Source organism: Mesocricetus auratus, unplaced genomic scaffold (genome assembly GCF_017639785.1).
Source record: "Mesocricetus auratus isolate SY011 unplaced genomic scaffold, BCM_Maur_2.0 Super-Scaffold_100008, whole genome shotgun sequence".
Taxonomy (NCBI): domain Eukaryota; kingdom Metazoa; phylum Chordata; class Mammalia; order Rodentia; family Cricetidae; genus Mesocricetus; species Mesocricetus auratus.
In genome coordinates, this window is record NW_024429192.1 from 84996356 (window position 1) to 85014969 (window position 18614).

Genomic DNA, 18614 nt, shown 5'->3' on the forward strand with positions numbered 1-18614 from the left:
CTGTGACTTTGTGTGTGCATGGTGTGTGCTTTAAGCTGCTCTCCAGTGTGACCACGCTCGTCACCATGACGGTCATTGACTCCCCTCTGAAACTGTTAAGCAGGCCCCCAGTTAAAAATGCTTTCTTTCTTTCTTTCTTTCTTTCTTTCTTTCTTTCTTTCTTTCTTTCTTTCTTTCTTTTTGAGACAGGGTTTCTCTGTGGCTTTGGAACCTGTCCTGGAACTAGCTTTTGTAGATCAGGCTGGTCTCAGATTCACAGAGATTCTCCTGCCTCTGCCTCCTGAGTGCTGGGATTAAAGGCGTGCGCCACCAACACCCAGCTAAATGCTTTCTTTTAAACGTTGCTTTGGCCCTGGTTTCCTCACAGGAATAGAACAGTGACTGAGACATACACACTTGGAGCATGCCATTTCCAGGACACAGCTCCTTACTTTCCTCTCATGACATTTCCACAGAAACAGTAGCATCTTTTCTTGAATGAATGCACCTCAGACCTCCACCGACCTCACGTACACATCATGTTCTGAACCAATCACATGAGAGTTTTTCTTTAAGAAATGAAGAGTGGGCCGGGCGTTGGTGGCGCATGCCTTTAATCCCAGCACTCGGGAGGCAGAGACAGGTGGATCTCTGTGAGTTTGAGGCTAGCCTGGTCTACAGAGCTAGTTCCAGGACAGCCTCCAAAACAATACAGAGAAACCCTGTCTCGAAAAAACCAAAAAAGAAAGAAAGAAATGAAGAGCATTCAATACAATTCTGAGCAGCGACTGAGCTTTCCATGACTGCTCTGGACATTTAAAAAAAGATTTACATATGTTTATTTTATATGTATGGGTGTTTTGCCTGAATGTATTGAAGGGACCAGACCCTCCTCCAGCCCCTTGCTTTAGCAACCATGACAGGCTGCAGAAAAGACACAGCAAGATGTAGGCCTCTGACTCAGCACATGTTGCTGAGTTTCCAGCCTTCTGACCTTGCTGGACCTGCCCTAGTCACTAGGGGAGGGCCTATAGGCCATAGCAACCAGTTGACCAATCAGCACAGGACAGGTCATCCAAGCCCAGTAGTACACCAATTCTGAGACTGTTACGAACCCCTAGATACTCCCCTTGCTCTGCCCAATAAAATTTCCTGACTTGTGGCTCCTTCAGGCCCTTCTCTCTCCACCTGCCATGTGAACGGATGGAGGGCCTGAGCTAATACAGTTAACTTGTTCAATAATAAAAGACGCTTTGCTTTTGCATCAGATGGGTCTCTTGGTGATTTTGGGGTTCAGAATTTGGGCACAACAGTATGTAAGAGCACCATGCCTGGCTGGTACCCATGGAGACCAGAAGAGGGCATCAGATTTCTTGGAAGTGGAGTTACAGAAGATTGGGAGCCATCATGTAGGTGCTGAGAACAGAACCCAGGTCCTCTAGAATAGCAGTCAGTGCTCTTAACCACTGAGCCATCTTCTAGCCCCACAAAGTCCTTTCTATTCTCAGATGTAGAGGCTAACAATTTCAAAGGCTGAGGAGTAAATGTAGACACATCTTGAGTTCCTCAGGGCAATGTGTTCAGATGTCACATTCATAAGACAGGCGGGAGCTATGAACCCAATTTCTTGGAAATCTATGGCAGATCACAGATGTGTAGACCGACAGCTACTGTCTATCATCAGCAGGTTCAATTTCTACTAATGAACACATTTCCAGGGCTGATGACTGAGTTTCTGTGGGCTGGACAGAAAAGAGGAGTTTCCCGTAGAACCCTTGCCTCAAAATAACATAAACTCCATTGCAATGAAGTGGGCCTTCCCCTTTGCAGTTTGTTTCCCTAAGCAAGAGGAAGCATGAAGCGTGTGTGTGTGTGTGTGTGTGTGTGTGTGCATATGTATGTATCTGTGTGTGTGTGTCTGTGTGTGAGCATGTACTCGTGGGGGGTGGGGGGTGGTACTGCCTTTCCATATCCACCACTTCACCCCCGCCACATTCCTCTGCCCTTCCAGTGCTCCAGGCAGTCACAGCTCACCTCATCCATCACTTGCCTGCAATCATTTCCTTCCACACATTATCATTAGAACGTGGGACAGATACCTCAGGGCAGACAGTTTGCTCAGCCTCCAATAAAGGGCGAAAAGTCAAAAGATTAAGGAAGGGTACCATGGGTGGGGGTCAGGCTGTAGGTGCTAGGTACTCCGGGGAGAAGCACTGTTAAAATTTTGATGACGTAACTTTTTTTTTTTTGCATTGACTATCACCAAGGTAACCACTAAAAAGCATGTGACAGCTGGGACCTGGCAAGGGACACCTTGGGTTTCTGCAGCATGGGGAGGTGTCGAGGATGCAGAGCGGGACAAGAGGACAGGCGAAGGAAGAGCCTGTCCCGTGTGGGTCCTGTGAGATTCTATGCTTTTATCTCAGTAAGGCAGATGAGGGGAAACACCACACAGCCCTGTAGGGGAAGTATGCTGGCAGAGTACTAGTTGGCAAATATTTATTCTTTTAATTGACACTAGCACTGAGCAGCTACTCAACTTGGCACGGAGGACAACTGCCTGGATTTGAGCCACCCTTTGACTTGCTGTACACAGCCAAATGACCTCCCAGGCAAGTTGCTTAACTCCCCTAAACCTAGTTTGCTTATCTGTGAAATGGTAATCATAATTGTACTTCTCTGAGAGGGTTGCTATGGATATCAAATGACTGGCCAACCTGTTAGAACAGGACCTGGCTTCTAGCAAGCATCAGTACACATTGGCCATTGTTCAAACACTGGTTCTACCGGGTGGGGACGAGGAAATAAAACACATTCTTAGTCAATGAGGAATTAGCATTGTGGTTAGGAAAAGCAGGTGACGTGCATCTTTTTTGGGCTCCTTGTTCACCTTTGCCTCCTCCAGTCAAGTTGTAGATGATCTTTCCCTCCCACCAATTCATAGGATGTAGAATCTTGGCAGTATAAGAGCCCTCTTAAACCTGTTCTAGATCTTTCCATTCTTATCCCATAAGGTCTTGCTGAGAAGGTTGGCTGCTGCTCCAGGAGAGGAGAAGGGGGCAGAGCAGAGAGTGTTTTATTCTGGTCATTCCCTCCAGCTATACTCTTCCAAGTCCACCTTAAGCACTGCGTCCCCCTTAGCTTTCTCCTTCCATGCCCCTCCCTTGGGGTGCCCCAGTTCTGCTCCCTGCCAGCAGACTCAGCAAGCTTGCTTTTCTGCAAATACCCTCCCAGAAGATGCAGTCTCTCCTTTCAAAACTATTGTTTCCTTCTGAAGTTGTTCTGAGGAACAAACACTCTGTGTGCCAAAGCCTGGTGCCCTGTATGAACATGGAAGACTGCTGCCAGCCACCTCTCCCATTCCAACTACTAAGCATGCCTAAAGATTTTCAATAGCAAGCCGGGCGGTGCTGGCGCACGCCTTTAATCCCAGCACTCAGGAGGCAGAGGCAGATGGATCTCTGTGAGTTCAAGATCAGCCTGGTCTGCAGAGAGAGTGCCAGGACAGCCAGAGATATACAGTGAAACCTTGTCTCGAAAAACAAAACAAACAAGGAAGGGAGAGAAAGAGAGAGATGCAGTAACTTTGCCTTTCCCAAGATCTTTTCTAAAGATCTCTCAACTCTAACCTTTTAATAGGCCGCACGTTTCTTCTTACGCCATGATTCTTGCTCGTTCTGGTCTTCAAGGTGAGGCTTCATCTGAGACCAGAAAAAACACCATCCCTCTCCCACTCCTCTAACTGGAGCAGCTCCTCTTACCACACCTCACTTTTGCCTAACACCAGCCATCCGCCTTCACCAAAGCCTTCGGCTAGTAGATTTACTTCTCTGCATTGCCTCCAAGGCTCTGCCCAGCTGGACTTGGCAGCCCGATGCTGGCCTTGCCTTGGCAGCCTAACCTCAGCACTGTTGCTCCATGGGTTCTGTTCTTCGACACCCCTGCTCCCTCTAACACTGATGCCTCCGGAGTCCACACTACCCCTTACACATTTTGGTTAACTCTCCTTTCCTTTCTTTTCTTTTCTTTTTTTTTTTTCTGAAACAGGGTCTCCTTATGTTGTCCAGGCTGGCCTCAAACTTGCAATCCTCCTACTGCTGCCTGCTGAGTGCTGGGATTATAGACATGAGCCACTATGTCCATGCTTGGTCCACTGTCCATTAACCTGATGCAGAATTGCAGTGAGACATTTGACTGTGTGATGGAGTCCAATCAGTCTCCTTCCAGACTGCAAACAGTAGCCATGGCTCTCAGAGGTCCCCAGAGGGCCTGACGTGGGGGCTAGTGCCCTGTACCACACAGACTCATGGGAAACAGAGCCCGCTCAGAGGTGGGTCTTTATTTCCCTTCCCCTTTGATTTCTTTTCCTTTTCTGGGGGACAGGCGCTGAGACAGGGTTTCTCTGTGTAACCCCTGGCTGTCCCGGAACTCACTTTGTAGACCAGGCTGTCCTGGAGTTCACTGAGTAAATACGACTTCGGGGCTGAGCACTTGGCAGTGGATAACCAATTAGAGGGTTCATTCCCGGGAGAGGCTAATTCCCCCCTCAGTACTCCTTAGCGGCCTGTAGTTCTTTGTTTAGGGATGAGGCCCCTGTGATATTAGCTATACCTATGATAGCTCAGCATTATGGCTGCCGAAGTGAGATTGAACAATGAGGATAGGGATGGACATGCTCTCATGGAAGGGGGCAGTTGCAGGGCTTAGTGATCCCTTCTTCCGTACTCTTACCCGTTTCAGTTTCCGGATGAAGAGAGTTAAAAGGAGCCAGAAGAGAGTCGCAGCCACACAGGTGCATGTGAGCGTGATCAGCTCCAGGTTCGACTTGTCTGAGGATCCTAGAGACAGAAAAAGCACAAAGACGTCTGCTAGGAATAAAATGTGTGGGGACCTTGGCGGATTCCATGGCAAGTGAAGGGGAGAGGGAGAGAGGGACAGAGGGAGAAGGGAGAGAGGGAGAGAGGGAAGGAGGGAGAGGAAAAAGTCCTGTCTGCCCCTTCAAAGGAAGGGGGGGAGAGCGTAAGTGGGTGGGGTCTGTCTTTTTTTTTTTTTTTTTTGGTTTTTTTTTTTTTTCGAGACAGGGTTTCTCTGTGGCTTTGGAGGCTGTCCTGGAACTCGCTCTGTAGACCAGGCTGGCCTCGAACTCACAGAGATCCGCCTGCCTCTGCCTCTGGGGTCTGTCTTTTAAAGGGTCCTTTGCAACTGCGGGCCGACTAGTAGGCGTGGGACCCTGGGCTGACCAGGGTACTGCCTGAATGTATTCTGCCAGGGACAGGGATGGGGGCGGGCAGGCCAACATAATGCCTGAATCCTTGCAATGTCAACACAATGAAACCCTCAAGTGTGATGCCTCCGCTTGCTCTAGGGAGCAAAAGTCCCATGTTCTAAGATACACCATGATCTCACACCCAGAGGACTTTCTAGAAATTCTTATTTCTAGAAACAAGATCTTCTCAGAAATGGTTAGTTAAAAACCCGAGGAGAAAGTAAAGATGGAGGGATATTGAGGCAGGGGGAAAAGCTCATTAGAGTGTGAAATCTGGAATATGTTAAATCTCCCTAATTGGTTTTAGAGGAAATTCTACAGAAAAGAAAAAGACATAAAAGGGCCCCTTTGGGACTCACAAAAGTCTTCAAAGCTGACACTGGAAATAAAAATAAAACTCAAGGACAGTCACGAGTGCTTGCTTGCCACTCTGAACCACCCACAGTCTTGTCCCCTGCGTCTGGGACTGTGACCTCAGCAGCTGATTGGACTGGCTGAGAGGAAAGAAGAGACCATGGGCCTGCCTAGTCACATTGATTCCAGGGTCAAGAGTGCAAAAACTGAGCCGTGCCCCTCCCAGGTTCAAAGAGAGACCAGAGCAGTTATGCACGCCATGCCTGGTCAGTAAGGGAAAAGTCCCCTGGGCCCAGCGGGGTTCCCTCCTAAAGATTCCAGGGGTAAGTCTCCAGGAATTCCAAAGAAACATCTTCTCCTTTGACTTGACAAAGGAAGTTAGGCCAAGGGGGGTGAGACTTGTTCTTAGGCGTGATAGGAGGGTCTGCTGACCAGCGGCTGGTACTTACAAGTATAGTGTGTTCACACCCACCCCTTGGACATGTGACAACAATATCACAGCTTCAAACATCAGTATATCTCACCGAGGGGCTCTTTCTCTTAACTAAGTTCTGCTACAGGAGCAGTAGGTGCAGCAGAAGACTAGAAGATGAGTAGTGGAGAGTCAGAACATTTGAGAATCCCAGAGAGCCAAACCAAGTGTCTCACAGCAGACATCAGGTCATTGGCCTACTTTATTTTTCATCCTTTGAAACAGGGTCTCCCATGCATGTACCCTAAGTGGGCATCAAACTCACATGTATCACCAAGGATGACTTTGACCTTCTTGCACACACCTGCAATTCCCAGCACTCCTGGGTGAGATGGGGGGCAGGAAACTCCCCCAGAAGCTTACGAATTGGCCAGTGACATACTCAGCATAGCGACAGAAGCAAGACAGACCCCCAACTTCAAAACAAATTGGAAAGAGAGAGTAAGCTTCTAAAAGGTTAGCCTCCGATATCCACACATATGCCCCCCCCATAGTAAACAAATGAAATTTAAAATGCGTCAGAAGCTGAGCGATGCAATGCCCTGTGGAAGATGTACTTTAAATAGGTTTTGAATGGGAGACTTGAAGGCAGGGAGGAGCATCACGGGAGTGGGAACATCCTGGAGGTGACTGTAGATGGTGTGTGTGTGTGTGTGTGTGTGTGTGTGTGTGTGTGTGTGTGTGTGTGTGTGCACAGGACAGGACTGGAGCATCATGGGCTCTGGGCACCTGGGTGACGAATGCACTAAGTGCAATGCTGCAGGCAGCTGGAGTCCGTGAGAGACCCTGCACGGAACTGCGGTAAGTACACAAGCACTCTGGGACCCTGTGAGTGATGGCTGACTGAGTGCCTTCTGTTCTGGGGACACTTCTAAGGACTGGCGAATGTCCACTTACCGAGACTCCTGCCAACACTGAGCTGGATTTCCCCATCCCTTGGATGAGGAAGTTGAGGGTGCTGAGAGATTAAGTCTCTTGCCTGTGAGTGGAAGGGCTGTGGTCTTAACCCAGCTGATGCCACTGTGTGTCTAAGGGCACTGCCACTTCCTCCTCTCCTCCACTGTCTGAGGCTTTATGAGAGCCCATTAATCGCTGTAGAGAGGCAACAGTCTCTGTCCCACCTGCTCGACTTTCTCTGCTTGTGAAGGTATCACCTCCTCTGTCATCCCACAGTCACTGTCCCCGAGAACTCTCCAGTTCTCATCTGCCCAACTTTGCCTGTGTCCAGTCACCTCCACTCCTTTCCAGGCCACAGATTAAATCCTATCATTCGGCTGCCTCCGTGCCAATGTGTTCTCTCTGCTATTGTCAGGATAGAATTCAAACGGTGAGCTGGTGGTATGGCTCAGTGAAGGTGTGTGCTTTGCATGTTAAGGCCCTGGCTTCCATGCCTAACACTGCCATTTTTTAAAAAGACTGGTATACGTTTATTTTATGACATGGGTGATTTTTGCCTGCATGTGTGTGTATGTGCCAGCATCTGTGGAGGCCCAGAAGAGGGCATTGGATCCTTTGGAACTGGAGTTGCAGATGGTTGTGAACCACCATGTGGGTGCTGGGAACTGAACCAGCTCCTTTGCAAGAGCAGCCAGTGTTCTTAAGTGCTGAGCCAGCTCTGCAGCCCTGCTCCCAATTTTAAAAGTTAGTTAAAAATTTAAATGCTTAGGTCTTTATCTTCTTTTGTCCTTCAATTTCACTATATATCCTCAGATTGGAAAAACTATAAGCCAAAGTTCATGTGAATATGGGTTTCTTCAAGTGCACACACACACATACACCACACACATCACACACACACACCACACACACACACATCACACACACACACCACACACACATCTCACACACACACACACACCACATACACACATCTCACACACACACCACACACATCACAGACACACCACACACATCACACACACACACACCACACACACCACACACACACATCTCACACACATCACACACACACACCACACACACACATCTCACACACACACCACACATACACACACATCTCACACACACATCTCACACACACATCACACACACACACCACACACACACCACACACATCACAGACACACCACACACATCACACACACACACCACACACACATCTCACACACACACCACACATACACACACATCTCACACACACACACATCACAGACACACCACACACATCACACACACACACCACACACACACATCTCACACACACACACATCTCACACACACACACACCACACATCACACACACACACCACACACACACACATTTCACACACACATCTCACACACACACACACACCACACATCACACACACACACCACACACACACACATCACACATACACACACACACACACACACACACACCCTTGCTTATGCTGCAAACAGGTTCTGTGGTAAGACTGGAACCTTCTGAAGGCACCCTGCAGTGGCCTCCAGCCATCACAGATGCTTATGACACTGTCTTCTCAGGAGCTCTGCACGTACTCCCGGCACGGAATGTGAAGCCCATGGCCCTCTCTGACTGTGAGAACTTTCCCACCGCATTCTGTGCGACAGGAAGCTGGCCCCCAAAGTCTAATTCCACAGTCCTTACTCAAGCAAAATTCCTGTCAGTGGGACTATTTGTGTGTAAACACATATTTATGGAACCAGCTCATTCGAATACCCTTAGGAAGACTGTCCATGAGGTCCAATTTAACACCAGTATTCATGGACATTCAGTAGAAATCTGAGGACTTTACCACGTACACCGTGGCACGCGGCATTTATGGTCTCATTTGATAATTCTCTCTCTGTGTGTGTGTGTCTCACTCTGTCTCTGTCTCTTTCTCTCTCTGTATCTGTCTCTCTCTGTGTCTGTCTGTCTGTCTCTCGCCTAAAGAGCTGTCAGGACAGGCTTTGGCTGGACAGCAGGAGCCCTTAGGTGCTTTCTCTACACACTAGTCTGGCTATACCCAGCATCAGCTGGTGGTGACGGAGATCAGTTGAGTACATAAAATAGCCTCTCTGCTCAGGGTCAGAGGCAACATGGATGGGACTTGATAACCATTGGGAGTGAGTGCTGGTCTCAGGGATATCAGTCCCATAAAATGTGTGTAAATGGACAGAGTCAGGGACTATTTCCACGGGATGCTGATGGGAATGTGGCCCAGAGTATATGATAATGGTGCCTTTTGTTATCGATTCTCACCCTCTGGCACAGACAAATGTTTGTCAGTTGCCTTCCCAGGCTTGTATCGTCCCTCTGGGTGCCACCTAGCAGCTAGTCTGAATGCTGAGGGATAGTGTATCTTGTCAAGGGTCTGTCTTGCCTGGTGTCTTGAGCCTCTCTGGTGATGATGGCAGCTCTTTTTGCACTGTCTAGGTTGCACAAACTGGCAGCCCACCTTCACAGGACAGCCACCAGGGACAGGCTTCCGCTGGGTAGGCCAACCTAAGCCAAAGTTTAGGTGTTTTCACGGTAGCTAGGCACCACCCACACACTGGCCTGGCATGTGGCTCTGTGTGACAGCAGGCGCCAGCCCCTCAGGAAGCAGAGTCGTTAGCTCAGCTCACAGAGTGTAACAGGTGAGTTCCCAAGAACGAAATCACAAGGAGTTTTGTTCCCAGAGCCTACCCTGCCCCAGGGGTGGGGTAGGGGTGGGTGGTGGGTGGTGGGGGACTAGGGCAGCTGCCATCAGGAATTGGGAATATGTCCTTGCAGAAGCCTTCAAGTAGCTGTGTGGCAGACCCAAGCCTCAGTTTCTTAAAAAAAAAAAAAAAAGAAGATAACAGGGTGAATGTGCAAACTGTTGCTAACTGTGGTTTGAAACTTTCCTTCCCCTCCTGCCCCTTCTCCCAACCCCTCTGAACTTTTAAATATAGTTTTATGGGCTGGAGGGATGGCTCAGCAGTGAAGAGCTTTTGCAGAGGACCCAGGTTCAATTTCCTGCACTACAGATCACAATCATCTGTAACTCTAGTTCCAGGGGATCTCACATCTTCTTTTGGCCTTCTTGGGCACCACACACACACACACACACACACACACACACACACACACACACACACACAGTACACAGATGTACATACAGGTAAAACATATGCACACATACATAGTAAAGTAAAAATAAATGAATAAAATTTTTCCTCATCTCTTTTTGGACCTCAAGTGAAAGACAGTTGGGTTGTGTTGGGTTTGGTTTTGCTTTACTTCACTTCTTTTCAGTCAGGCAAACTCCAGGCACCATAGCTTGCCTTTTCTGCCTAAAACAAACTAGATTTTGACTCAATTGTCTGGCATCTTTTAGAGTAACTGCTTTCTCATAAAGTTTTGCCTGACCCCAAAGGGTGGGTTAGGTGATCTAGGGTCTACTGTTATTTTAATTTGAAGTAACAAATAATGTAGCAGAAATATGTTCCTTCTGTGTTTCTACTTCAGGCCCAGAGAAAGTCAATAAAAATTTATATGTATGAGGAAAGATTAGACTTCATTCTAATAAACTAAGCACAAGTGCTATCGTCTGCTTGAAGTTCAACATGGCTTCCCTGTCACTATTGGAATAGTACAATTGGCCTGTAGATATTTGTAATGGTTTTTGATGCTTTTTTTTAAATTTTAAAAACATTTATTATGTATTTTGTGTGTGTGTGTGTGTGTGTGTGCTGGTGTTTTGCCTGTATGTATGTCTCTGTGAGGGTGCCGAGTCCCTTGGAACTGGAGTTACAAACAGTCTTGAGCTGCCATGTGGGTGCTGGGAATTGAACCTGGGTCCTCTGGAAGAGCAGTCAGTGCTCTTAACTGCTGAGCCATCTCTCCAGCACCTGTTTCAATGCTGTTTGAGAATCTGTATAGACCAATTTGGATCTTCTCTTCAGGACTCTGACATGTAGATCTATTATATTTGGATTAAATTTAAAGTACCTTTTTGGGGAGTGATTAAAAAACAAACTATTTAAAATTATGATTTCTAACATTTTTCTCTCTAATGCATTTTTACCACAACAAACTAAATTGTAAGCTAAACAGGAATGTTGTGGTTTGGGACACCAGCTGGGTGACTCACAGAAAGCTCAGGATAAGTATGTAATATTGAAAGTTTTGCTGGAGTAGAGGACCGCGTTAACCAACACTAATAATAGCTAATACTTCAGATGCCATCATGACACATTCCCTTTGTCCTGTAACAGCTCAGGAAAGGCTAGTCAACCACTGTTCCCACTCCCATTTCGTACTGCAGAGCTGAAACACTAGGAAGGGTGGAAATTTCCCCCAAGTGACTCAGATTCTGAAACAGAGGCTCCCATCTACCATGTGACATGAGACACGGCAGAAGAGGGGGGTTCAAGCATTTCCAATTCTCAGCTCTGTCACTTCCTAGCTTACCGGCCCTGTGATGTTATTTGACCTCTCTGTGGATCTTACTGGATTCTTATTTTCAACAATCAAACTTCCTCACAGGATCACTCCAGAATTTAAGCAGGGAGTGGGGATGGGGATGGAGAGATGACTCAGTGGTTAAGAGCACTGGCTGCTCTTCTAGAGGACCTGGGTTAGATTCCCAGCTCCTACAAGTTGAGTCACAATCATCTGCAACTTCAGTTCCAGGGTCTCTGATGCCTTCTGCTGGCCTCTGGAAGCATTGCATGCATATGGTGCACATTCGTGCAGGTAGACAAAACACCCATCTACATAATAATAAAAGAGTTAAATAGACTAGTGCATGCTTGCTTAACACATTACATCACATGCTTGATAAGACAAGGTATAATTGACAGGCCCACGCCTTCTCAGGTTAGCGAAGCTACCATCCATGTCTGGGATACTCGGCATAGATTCATGTTAGTCTGGTTTCCACAGGGGAAAAAAATGAAATGGGTATGTTTGAAGTCTAATTATTTTGCTCTAAGAACTATCTACAAAAGCTTTAACTCACCCTAACTGAACTCTGGAACCATTTTTAAATTCTCTGCTAAGGTGAGGTTTATCCTATGGTTTGGAGTTGAAAGTTAAAGGAAAAAAAAAGGTATGTGTATTTAGGGCCCCTAGCTTGCCATGTGCAACTAGGAACAGGTAATTCATCTGTTTTGAGCACGGGTTGTCACTTGGGACACCTCTGAAGATTGCCAGCATCTATTAGAGGAGAAACATGGAGGCCAGAGTTAGTTTAGAATATCAGAGGACGGTGGGGTCAGGCTGCATGTCAGAGAGGACCTGGGAATGGAACACTAACCACTGGGTAGAACACAGAGACACCTGCTGAGTTCCTTTTGAGCCGTTTTTATTCTTAAACTTGGGATCTGATCAGGGGATGTGGTGCCTGCTTCTTACTGTGTGGGCCCTTTCTCAAGCGTGTCCGTTGGTGTGGCAACCTGTATCTGTGATACCGTGTCCAGCATTGGGACTGGGACCTCTTTGGGTCTTCCCTCAAGCCATCAGTCATCTTTAGCAGGTGCTTCTAACGGCAGTTGTTCTCTGGGGTGTTTTGTCCTATGTAGTTATGAAAACCGTTAAAGTACAGCGATGCCTAAGTCTGCTGTAAGAAAAGTTCTTGTGGGAAGCATAGTTATCAGCCTCAATACAAAGAGTTAGAGCTTGGGTTAAGTCTTCGGACACAAATGGGCCAAATGTGTTAACTTCAGAAATGATCCTGAGGGGCCTGGAGAGACGGCTCAGGGGTTAAGAGCACTGGATGCTCTTTCAGAGGTTGTGACTTCAATTCCCAGCAACCACACGGTGACTCACAACCATCTATAAATGAGATCTCAGGTCATCTTCTGGCCTGCAGGTGTACATGCAGATACAGCACTCATATGCATAAAATAAAGTTTTAAAAAAAGAAATGATCTTGATTAGCGACACTTTTACTGTGGTATTGACACTGGACTCTCCCACCCCCACCCCCTTGGGGGCCTCCACATGTGCTCAAGGTCCAGTCCAAACCAAACAAACCTGGGATTATTTAAAGAAGCCTCATTGCCTCCCCTGTCCACTTATCCTTTTCAGATACAAAAATAACACATTGTTTTATCTCTGAGTATAAGACTCCTTTTTCAAAGGAAATAAAATGAGCAGACAGTTTCCTTCCTGGCTGATTCCTGAACCTCTTTAAAATCTGTTAAACATAGCTACAGACACAACCCATGTGCCTAGGTTCCTAACTTCAACTGGACAAGATAGGAGTAGACCAGGAAACCGTGTCTGAAGCTCGGGGATGCTTCAGGGCCCCTCAGTGACATGAGTCATGCGCTCAAGGGCGAGAACCTAATTTCAATTATAGTCAAGGGCAAGAATCCAATCCCAATTATCAGATGATCTGCAGATAACTGTGGACAACTGTTCTGAACAGTGTCACATGGCCACATTAATCCAGGGAGCCCAGAGCACTTCAAGAAACTGAACCTAACTCGTACGCGTAGGCTTCTCTGAGTTCCATGGACTGTCAACTTGCAAACTGCTCTCTGTTTCAAGTATGGAGCCAACACCTGCATCCCCGAAACCTCACCACCTGAGAGGCTGTGGAGAGCTACCGTGGGTGAATGCCCAGGTCACAGATGTTGCAAAGCACAAAGCTAAGTCACATGGTTCCTGAGAAGCCCAGGCTGTCCTGGCAAAAGAGGGAAGATTTACATGTGGCGTGCACACTCCTACTTCATGCCAGGGCTTCTCCCAAACCAGCGGCTATGCAGCCACTGCTGGCAAGGGGACAGGTACTTAACAAGGCAAAGCAGCCGCACGATGGGCTGAGGTGAGTCTCAGAAGAAAGTTCTTCATCAGGGCTTCACTGCCTGTGAGAGTCCAGTTACCACTTCCTGCCTCTGGGGGCTTCCTAACTGCTCCACACACTGGTGTGTGCCGCCTTCCAGGGAGACTGAGGGGCATCTCTTGTGTTCTGCATTCCCCTGGCCTGAGGAAGCTGCTGTGGTGGCTATACCTGATATTCCTGCCGGGGACAGAGGAGCAGACTTTTGAGAAGGAGGCTGTTCAAACGAGAGGCTTGCTCAGTCTCTCTTGATGTGTGGCAGAATTGGAATACTACTTTAAAACAAGAAAGATTTGGGGGACATAAGAGAATTCCTCAGGCTGTTCAGGGATGGCTGCCCTCTTTCAGGAAGTACGGATTTGTGGTAGAATAATTTCAGCATTTCTTCCTTCCTGGCTTCTCCCCAGAAGCAGCCACACCCTCTCATATACACTACTGAGCACCGGGGAACGGCTACTGAACACATTCCGTCATCGAATCTCAATATGTCATTGATGTTGGGTTTGAGAGGTGCCCATGCGCAATGCTATGAGGCTGTAAATTCTAGGGTTGGGATGGTGCTTAGCATGGAAAAACTGAAGCCTGGGTTGAAACTGTTTTCCAAGCGGAAGCCACATGGCTTCTGTCAGAGTAGGACCCAGCTACTTTATGATTCACTCTGCAACACACTATCTGGGCCCAAGAAGCACGTAGGGCAGTGTCTGAGGTGGGAGCTATTCTGTATGTGTTGCATCTGAGAATATTTTGTGCCTCCTCATGTTAAGAACCAGCTGAGGAGCCAGGTGCTAATGGTACACGCCTTTAATCCCAGCACTTGGAAGGCAATATGGGGGGGGGTGTTAGTGAGTTCAAGGCCAGGCTGGTCTGTAAATCGAGTTCCAGGACAGCCAGGACTGTTACACAGAGAAATCCTGTCTCAAACAATAACAACAAAACCAAAAAAAAAACAGCTGAGGAAAAAGTAACGTCTAATTTCTAGGACTCAGAAAAGGGGGGTAGGGTGGGGATGAACAATTTCAGTGGGTTCCCCCCTCCCATTCCCTTTCTTCCTGGCCTTATTTCTCACAGATGTGGACCCCTTGGGGCACTGTGAGTCACACTGCCTGCAGCAGCGTCAGTGACACACTAGGCTCCCTTCTTCCCGGAAGCACTTCCCCTGCTGAGAAGGCTGGGGCTCCGGAGGACAGCCAGCCTCCGCCTCCAGACAGAGCCACAGTGTCAACAGTGTCCAGACCAGAGAAAGGGGTAGGGAAGGACCCACGGAGCTGCCAGAGGAGAACAGGAGGTGGGAAGTTAAGTCAACAGGGAAACAGGTGTCTGGGCTGCCAGCTGTTTACCTTGCACGGTGAGGTAGGCTGAGCTCTCCACGGCTCCCTTCTGGTTGGTGGCCCTGCACCTGTAGACACCTTCATCCTCCTCTGTGACTCTTTCAATAAGCAGAGTGCTGTTGCCCGGTCCTAAAATAATTCCTGGGGAGTGAGAGATGCTTAGATTAGCAGGTCTGGAGGACAAACACAAACAGCCCGCAGGAAGCCCAGTGCCTTCCTATCCTAGGCTCCCAGGAGACGTTCTGAGCTCTTCTTAACCCCAGACCAGGCCATTCCCTCATGGCTGGGGCTAACCAGCATCTGCCCCACGCCTGCCCTGCTGTGCGCCAAGCCTGCCCCACCCAGCTCACAGTTTGAGGCTTCCCCACACTCAGAAGGTGGGCGCTGTCCTGTCCTCCTCACACAGAGAAAATAGAGACTTCCCAGTATCAGGCAATATGACCAAGAAGAAGTAGCTTAACCCACAGCACATTTGTGGAATAGGGTCCTCTGTCGTGTGGCCTGTCGTTGGTACATCGTGGAAGTAAAGAGCTTGGGCTATAGCTGTGTTTGAATCCACACCTTAGCACTAGAGGCAAATTACTTTACTCTGTCTGTGTTGTTTTTCCCAAGTCTTGAAATAAAATGAAAATAGCTCCCACTCAATACATGTGTATCCTGGTAGGGGGTGCTCAGTAGATGTAAGTACTGTGTACTCAGTACTACACAGACTTGGGTGATGGAAGAACTCGCAACAATTTCTGGACCCTTTGAAAGGCTTTGGGAAACAGGTATCTACGCCAAGTACTGTCACCAAGTATTGACTTGGTATTAATCTCCCATCAGTCCAAGTATGGGAAATAGACGGTCAACAAGAATGTAAGTGAGTGCTGGGGGAGGAGGCGGCCCTTTGAAGGACTGTCAGGGGCGAGGTGGGAAAGGGGGGCACGGGACAAGAGGTGGAAGTGAGCAGGCACTGAGAACTTGTCCTGACCACAGAGGACAACATAATGATAGGTTATAGGTGACCGGCAGATTATAGATACATGATAGATACATAGATGATAGACAGAGAGAGATACATAGATAGATGATACTATAGATAGATGATATATACAGATAGATAAATGATAGATACATAGATAGATGATAGATACAGAGTTAAATGATAGATACATAAATAGATAGGTTGCTAGAGATAGATACATAGATATATAGATGGTAGCTAGCTAGATAGCTAGACAGATAATAGAACAGGTAAACACCAATCCTCTTATTCCTACACAGTTTTATTAGTCTTCTTTCTGTCTCCCCTCCTCATTAAACCCAGGGATTTACACAAACACTCAACCACTGAGAATTTCTCTGCCCTTTTAATGTTTTCCAATATAGATTAAAAAATAATTTGTTCATTCGTATGAAGGCCTCTTTTATGTACCAGACAACTCTTAGATACTAGGAAGACCATGACAGGCAGACAAGTCACATCCTTGCATACAGAGGTGTCACATTCTAGTTTACAGTAAAGTCTATGGAGAAAGCAGGCTCCAGAGAGGGTCAAGGTAAAGGAGGTGTAGAAGAGGCTGTTGGAGACAGGGAAATCTAAATGGACCTTCAGGGACAGCTCTTCTCTGAGGTGACCTGTGGGCGGGGACCTGCAGGAAGGGTGCAGCCCTGTACAGGGTTGGAGAACAGCATTCTAAGCAGAGGGAGTCACATATGTGACTCGTTCCTGGGCTGGCATGCGCCTGTGTAGACACAAGGGGCTGGGAGATGACTCAGTGCTTAGAGCCCTGTTGTTCTCCCAGAGGACTCAGGTTCGGCTCCCAGCACCCACATGGTGGCTCACAATCATCGCTAACTCCAGTTCCAGCGGAGTCAGTACCTTCTTCTGACCTTTGTGGGCGCCGGGGATGCATGTGGCACATGTGCATCCATGCAGGCAAACATTCGTAAACATAAAACAAATACTCCTGAAAAAGAAGAGGGAACAAGGCCTCCATGGCTAGTGTACAGTAAGCACACAGAAGAGAGAAATGGCCAGGACCTAGATCCTGCTTAACCTGCCCCAGGCATCATAAGGATTTGGGCTTTGTTGTGTTCTCCACTGCTCAAAAACCCTTGGAGAGGGCTGGAGAGATGGCCCAGCAGTTAAGAGCATTTGTTGCCCTTCCAGACGGCCTGGGTTCAATTCTCAACACCCACATCAGGCTTACAACTGCTTGTAACTCCAGTTCCAGGAGATCCCACGGCCTCTTCTGGATACACCCAAACATATAAAATACACGTACATACATACAAAATAATGACTAACTAAATCTACTGGAGTGTGGTGGCACACTCCTGTAACCCTCACACGAGAGAGGCAGAGACAGGAATTGAAGGTTGGTCTCAGCCACACAGTGAGCTGGAGGCCGCCCAGCACTACACAGCTCTGTTTCAGAAACACAAGTAAGCAAATCCAGAAAACCATCCTAAGCCAAAACAACCCACGGTAGGATGGGCTGCGGGTGTAGCTCAGTGCTAGGGAGCTTGCTTTGCACGAGCAAGGTCCCCTCCCCTGCATCACAAGAACAAAATGAAACAGATGACATTAGTCATCGGCGGGCATGGGCAGCAGGCAGACAAGGAAAGTGGGTTGGCTGGTGTGGGCAGTCTCCCACTGAAAGACTTGAACCAGAGTGCCAATGCCACGGGAGGGATGGCCTTGGGGATTTTTATTTTTCTTCTGAAGAACAAACCAGCTTGCTTGTGGATTGGGGTGTGGTGTGTGAAAAAGGGTGATGAAAAGACAGACGTCTAAGCCAATCGTGTAGACAGCTGGGATGTGCAGTGTCTGGAAAAGGAAAAGATGCAGGAGAGTGGACCGGGGACGGTGGTCAAGAATTCTGGTGTTTGCCAGAATTCAAGATGGCTACCGCGTACCCCAAGGGAGGATTCATCTGGAGCACCGGGAGGGGTCAGGACTTGAAACCGTGTGGGCTCAGCACTGGGAAAGCATTCGAGTCCCAGGGCTACAGACAAATGCCATGGGTGCAGTCAGTCCACAGGGAGGAGTGAGGTCAACAGTCTGAGCCCTGGGGACTTCAGAACAGGCAAAGGAAGTGGCCAAGTGGGGGGTGGGGTGGGGGCAAGAGGCTCTTGGAGCCTAGGCAAGCATTTTCTCACAGGCAGTGCTGAGCTGTGCTCAGAGAGGCTCAGAGGAAGGAAGCCAACCGCCTGCTTTAAGGGGGTGCAGAAGAAAGCCTGACCAAGGGCACAGAAAGAGATACCCGGGTGACCAAGTGGAGACAGCAGGAGCTTCCTTTCTAGCAAGCGTCTGGTGTGTGCACATGATTGCAGATGCCCAAGGAGGCCAGAGGCATCAGAGTCTTTGGCGATGGAGTCACAGTGTTTCTGAGCTGACTGGTGAGGGTCCTGGGACTCAAACTCAGGTCCTCTGGAAGAGCAGCTCATGTTCTTAACTGCTGAGCCAT

At 48.1% G+C, this 18614-nt stretch overlaps 1 protein-coding gene across 1 annotated transcript in view; it reads right to left on the minus strand.

Moving 5' to 3' along the window:
* Positions 1-18614, minus strand: part of Flt1 (fms related receptor tyrosine kinase 1) — a 158026-nt gene that overhangs the window by 36371 nt on the left and 103041 nt on the right. Inside the window, exons 15-16 of the mRNA XM_005083180.4 lie at positions 15169-15300; positions 4711-4817 (exon numbers count right to left, since the gene is read on the minus strand). Of these exons, the coding sequence (XP_005083237.1) occupies positions 4711-4817; positions 15169-15300 (239 nt within the window). The remainder of the gene's footprint in view (positions 1-4710; positions 4818-15168; positions 15301-18614) is intronic.